Source organism: Muscardinus avellanarius (genome assembly GCF_963383645.1).
Source record: "Muscardinus avellanarius genome assembly, chromosome: 9".
NCBI classification, from domain to species: Eukaryota; Metazoa; Chordata; class Mammalia; order Rodentia; family Gliridae; genus Muscardinus; species Muscardinus avellanarius.
In genome coordinates this window covers 88,462,408-88,468,407 of record NC_137795.1, presented here as the reverse complement: position 1 = coordinate 88,468,407, position 6,000 = coordinate 88,462,408, and the positions used below count along the sequence as shown (strand labels likewise).

The window sequence follows — 6,000 nt, the reverse complement described above, 5'->3', positions numbered from 1 at the left end:
TCCACCCCTGGGAGGGCGCCGCGGGCCTCGGATGGCGAAGAGGCTCAGGCCCCGACCCCGGCCCCAGCAGAGACACAGGCCCCTAATGAAGGACCATGCGGCGCCGGGAGCAGGTAGGGGACCGAAAGAAAGCCAATACGGACCCGGAGGGGAAGGGGCTGGACCACCCGGTACCTACCGCTCTCCGCAGCCCACAGCGCGGGATCCAGCGGCCGCCGTCCTCCCACCGGCTCCGCTCACGCGTGCAAGCACCGCCCAACCGGAAGCCCCTCCGTGCCCCGCCCCCATCCGGCCTGTCGGCGGCCTCCAGACCAATCAGCAACAAGCCCGCCGCTGACCCATAGCCTCCTCTGGCAGCCATTGGTCCTACAGCCGCACGGCCCTGATTGGCTGGAAAGCGCCACGTACCCGGGAGCGCGCCGAGTTGCGTGGACCCAATTCCCGCCCAACTCTCGTCCGCGGGCGCGAGCGGATGGCCAGGCTCCGGCGGCCACTTGGCCGCCACGTCCCCATTCACTACGCGTGACTCTGCTTCCCATGGGCGTCTAGGATTACCCCGCTAGTTAACTTCTTGCCCATAAGGCCCCACATCTGACTGGATCCATCGCCGCGAGGAGTGAACAATCCCAAACTCTTCCACTTTGTAGCCGCTCTGCGAATCTGCAGGAAGCTCTTGACTGTGGCTACAATGTATCTTTCAGCTTCTCTCCCACCACGCCCTCTCACACACAGTGCTCTGGCACCAGCACGCCTGCGGTCCCTGGCAGCCTGTCCTTTCACATCACTCCCGTTTTTGGTTCACCCAGCAGCTTCTTTTACCAGGAATTGAGGTAGAAGACGTAACGTTAGGCAGAAGAGATATGAGGAACAAAAGAGTGTCCGTGATTAAAGTCCAGATTCAAAATACATATTCTGGCTGGCGCGTGGTGGCGCAGAACTAATCCCAGACTCGGGAGGCTGAAACAGGAGGATCGCAGGTTCCAGGACAGCCTCAGCAAGTAGTGAGACTCTCCGCAACCTAGCGAGACCTTGTTTCAAAATAAAAACAAAATAAGGCTAGAGTAGTCGCTTGGAAGTAAAATGCCCCTGAGCTAGTAATGCCCCAGTAACCCCCCCCCAAACACACAAAAAGAAGAACTCAACTCCTAGTAGGTAATACATACACTCTCCAACACAAAGGAGAGGGAGAGAGAGAGAGATTGATTACTTATTGGGCAGTTGTGGTAGCGCACACTTGTAATCTCAGTACTTGGGAGGGTGAGACAGGAGGATCGCAGTTCACAGACAGCCTCAGCTACTTAGTGAGGCCCTTTGTAACTCAGTGAGCCCCTGTTTCAAAATAAAGAATAAAAAAATAGGGCTGGGGGTATAGCTTGGAGGTAGAAGGGCCCTGGATTCCATTCCCAGTACCGCCATATATATATATATATATATATATATATATATATATATATATATCCACTTTAGTGTCATGAAATTAAAGCAAGTATTCACTGAGGAATACTATATTTTCAATACAAATAAAATATAAACCTGAGTTTTTGCATGTAAAGACTATAGTTTAAAAGCCAATTGAAGCAAGTCGCAGGCTCCTGGAAGCGTGAGATGCAGAGCGAGGTACTTTTAAGTGCCCAGATGAAAGAATGGCAACAAGTGCTTTGGGTTTTCAGATAAAGGAGTGTCAGAAAGTGCTTCCTAGGAAGGTGTGACTCAAGGGGAACTAAGGAAGTCCCAAGTGGACTATTCAACTAAAGGAGGAGCAAGAACAGGGGCACGTGGGGGCAGCGCAAGAGGCAAATTCTCAGGCAGGTGGAGGACGCGGGAGGTCAAAGGGGGAGAGCAGATGGCAGGTTTAAACAGGACCGGGGATGCCTCAGCTGACCGCAGCGGAAATCGCTGGTCTCCTTTGGGAGGTTCCTAGCGTGTGTGGGTGGAATGAAATTGGAAGTGTTGTTTTGTTTTTTCTTTCAGGAAGGCATGTCTTCTAATGTGGATAAACTATAAAACAGGCTGCCTCGGGAGGTATTATTTCAAAACTCTTTGAAATGCCTACTTGAGTCAGGTACTGACTAGGGGCCAGTGAACCCTTGATGGCGCGGACGGCATCCTCACCCTCGAGGAGCTGCAGCCTAGTGGAGAGCCACTGTCTTGGCTCGACCACATTTCTCAGCCTCGTTTGCCCTGAGGCGCTGTGACGGCTGTGACCAAGGAAGGAGAACAGACATGGCGTATGTTACTTCCACTACTGGCTGCATGGGCCTGCCACGTGTCATTTCTTAAGCCCTTTTTCTTTCTGTATCAACCCTATAAGCCATGAATTACAAATGGCAGAGCTGCAGGATGGAAGGGACCCGATTTTTTTTTAAAGAGCCACTTACCCGTTTGGACATTTTGTGTGTAAGAAGTAAAGCTTCTATTAGTCATATTATACCATTAATACACAGGAATTTATCCCTTACAGATCTAGCATTACCTGTACCTGACCTATACAGTTGAGAAGACACAGGAAAGTTTTGAGCAAAGAAAGGACATGATCTAAGGGTTTTTGTTTTTCCTTGTTTGTGATACTGGGGTTTGAGCTCATGAGCATTCTAACTCTGAGCTACATACCCAGATATATATATATATATATATATATATATATATATATATATATATATATATATATATATATATATATATTCTTTTGTGTGTGTGTGTGTGTGTGTGTGTGTGTGTGTGTGTGTGTGTTACTGGGAGTGGAACCCAGAGGCTTTCTACCTCTGAGCTATACTCCAAGACCTATTTTATATTTTATTTGGAAACAGGGTCTCACTAAGTTGCTGAGAGCCTCACTAAGTAGCTGAGGCTGACTTTGAACCTGTGCGATCCTCCTGTCTCAGCCTCCCAAGCATGGGGATTACAAGCGTGTGCCACCACGTTCGGTTATTCTTTATTTTGAAACAGGGTTTCACTAAGTTACAGAGGGCTACACTAATTAGCTGAGGCTGGCCACAAACTCTCAATCCTTCTGTCTCAGCCTCCCAATTACTGGGATTACAAGCATGTGCCGCCATGCCTGGCTGTCTAAGATTTTAAAAGATTCAGATTATACTGAAAACTATTGATACTGGTATTGATTAATTCATATATGTGTATAGCATTATTTACTAGAAATGGAGGGCATTAGGCTACTTTTTCAATAGTCCAAGTAAGTGATGATGATGGTTTGGTCCAAGGGGTAGCAGTAAAAGTAGTGAGAAGTCTCAGATTCTGAATATATTTTGAAAGTAGTGTGAAAGGCTCTCTTGGCAGATTGTAAATGGGTTGGAGAGTTACCAAAGAGAACATCAAGATTTTGAGCAACTAAGCCGAGTGGGTGGTGTGCGCTTGTAATCCCAGTACTTGGGAGGCTGAGTCAGGAGGATGGCAGGTTTTTGGCTTCAGCTACTTAGTGAGGCCCTCTGCAACTTAGCGAGACCCTGTTTCAAAATGAAGAGTTAAAAATAGGGCTGGAGCCAGGTATGGTTGCGCACGCTTGTAATCCCAACATTCAGGAGGCTGAGACCAGAGGATCATGGCTCACATACAGCTTCAGCTACTTAGTGAGACCCTCCACAACTGAGACCCTGTTTCAAAATAAAGAATTAAAAAAAATAGGGTCAGAGGTATAGCTTGTAGGTCGAATTCCCCTGGGTTCCATCCCCAGTACTGAAAAAAAAAAAATAGGGCTGGGGGTGTAGATTGGAGGTAGAATGCCCTAGGGTTCAATCTCCAGTACCGCAAAAAAAAAAAAAAAAAAAAAAAAAAAGGAACAAGAAAAATGAAGCTGCAGTTTACTATGATAGAAATAAACTTTGGGGAGAGCCATTTTTGCCAGATAATATTGGAAGATCAGTTTGAAAATGTTGAGATGCTTATAAGACATTCAAATTAAAATGTCAAATAGGTGGGCATTATTTCTGGAGCTCATAGTGATGTGGACTAGACCTATATAACTGGGATTAACTGATAGTCTATGGAGTTTTTAATAGAAAGAGACCCAAGCTCTGAGTCCTGGAAATTTTGATGTTCAAAGATGGCTAAAGACTGTTGAAAATGGACCAGCAAAGGAACTGAGTGGAAAGTTAATGGAGGAGGGGGAAGCCAAGAGAATGTCCTAGAAGACAAGGAAAGAAGGTGTTTCTAGAAGGAAGGAGCATTCCTATAAGGATCTTTTTTTTTTTTTTTTTGGTGGTGGTGGTACTGGGGGTGAAACCCAGGGGCTTTTCTACCTTCAGGCTATACTCCCAGACCTATTTTACTCTTTATTTGGAAACAGGGTCTCACTAAGTTGCTGAGGCTGACTTCGAACATGTGCGATCCTCCTGTCTCCGCCTCCCAACGCAGGGATTACAAGCGTTAGCCACCACGCCCAGCTTTAAGAATCATATTTCTGAGAGTGAGGCGAGAAGCAGTTGGCCACAGCTTTAGCAGTGTGGGGATCTTTGACAGATTTAGAGCAGTAGTGAATACAAAAACCCGATTAGAGGGGGTCCAGTGAGAATAGGAGATAAAAAAAATTGGAAAACTTTTTAAGGATTTTACTAGAAAGAAATGGGGGGGGAATAAAACAGAGGAAGTAAATGGGCCAAGAGAAAACTTTAATTTTGTTTTTTTTTTTCTTTCTTGTACTGCCGATTGAACCTAGAAGCATTCTACCTCTGAGCTACACCTCCTGCCCTATTTAATTTTTTATTTTGAAACAGGGTCTCACTGAGTTGCAGAGAGCATCATTAGGTTGCTGAAGCTGGTCTCGAACCTGGGATCCTCCTGTCTTAGCCTCCCAAGTACTGGAATTACAAGCCTGTGCCACCACACCCAGCTTTGTTCTGTTTTTTTGTTTTATTTATTTATTTGTTTGTCTATTTATTTATTTTTGCAGTGCTGGAGGTTGAACCCAGGGGCATTCTACCTCTGAGCTATATACCCTCAGCCCCATTTTTTTAATTCTTTATTTGGAAACAAGGTCTCACTGATTTGCAGAGGGCCTCACTAAGTAGCTAAGGCTAGCCATGAACCTTCTGTCCTCCTGTCTCTGCCACACCCAGCTTTTGCTCTGTTTTTTAAATGGAAGAAATGAGGATATGTTCAGGAGAAATAACACTGTGTTTGGTGCTGATGCAAAGGATCTAGCATGAGGGTCAAATGGATGATGGAGGACAAAGAAGGGAGAGTTTCTGGAGCAGCATCCTTTGGTAGGTGAGAGGGGACGGAATCTAGTACAAAAAGAAAGATTTTGCTTAGAGTGGAGACCTTTTTCCCATGGTATCAAGGGAAGAAGCCAGGCTCTCTAAGCCTATTTCTAGGTAGGCGGTAGATATGTTGGTGAAGGTCTGGCATTCTTTCGATTGCTAGTAGGCTCTCAGTGAAATGGGAAGATGGGTCGTCAGAAGGCACTGGGGCTTGAGGTGTGGAGTAGCCACTTAGTAGAGCGCACAGACCAGGGAGATGGGGGATGATTTCCAGGCAGCATTGAGGACTCTCTTGAGGCTTTCAATGATGGCTTGGAGACCAGTTAGTTATGTTGTATTCTTTCCTCCAAATTTCATGGTACAGGGAAGGCATGGACTTGGTTGAGAGCAGGATTTAGCTAAATGAGTAGAAGAAAGTGAAAGAGACACAAAGATGTTGAGGTTGTATTTGAATGAGTGAGAACAAGACTGATCACAGCATCTAGGCTACAGGGGCATGAAGTGAGGACCTAAGAAGCCAGGCGTGCTGGCGCACACTAATAATCCCAATACTCGGGGGCTTGAGGCAGGAGGATTACAAGGTAGAGGCCAGCATTCTGTCACGATTTAGTGAAACCCTGTCTTAAAAGTGGAAGAAGCCGGGTGTAGTGGTGCAAGTTTGTAATCCCAGCATTTGGGAGGCTGAGACCAGAGGATCATGGTTCGCGGACAGCCTCAGCTACTTAGTGAGGCCCTCTGCAACTCAATGAGACCCGGTTTCAAAATAAAGAATAAAAAATAGGGCAGG

The 6,000-nt window shown here is 46.3% G+C and overlaps 1 protein-coding gene across 1 annotated transcript in view; it reads right to left on the bottom strand.

Annotated features, from left to right (window-relative positions):
* Window positions 1-559: 559 nt before the first annotated feature.
* The window catches only part of GARIN1B (golgi associated RAB2 interactor 1B), a gene marked incomplete at both ends in the record, with an annotated part of 28,665 nt that continues 23,224 nt past the window's right edge, over window positions 560-6,000 (bottom strand). Inside the window, one exon of the mRNA XM_080701223.1 lies at window positions 560-660. Coding sequence (XP_080557349.1) covers window positions 560-660 — 101 coding nt within the window. The remainder of the gene's footprint in view (window positions 661-6,000) is intronic.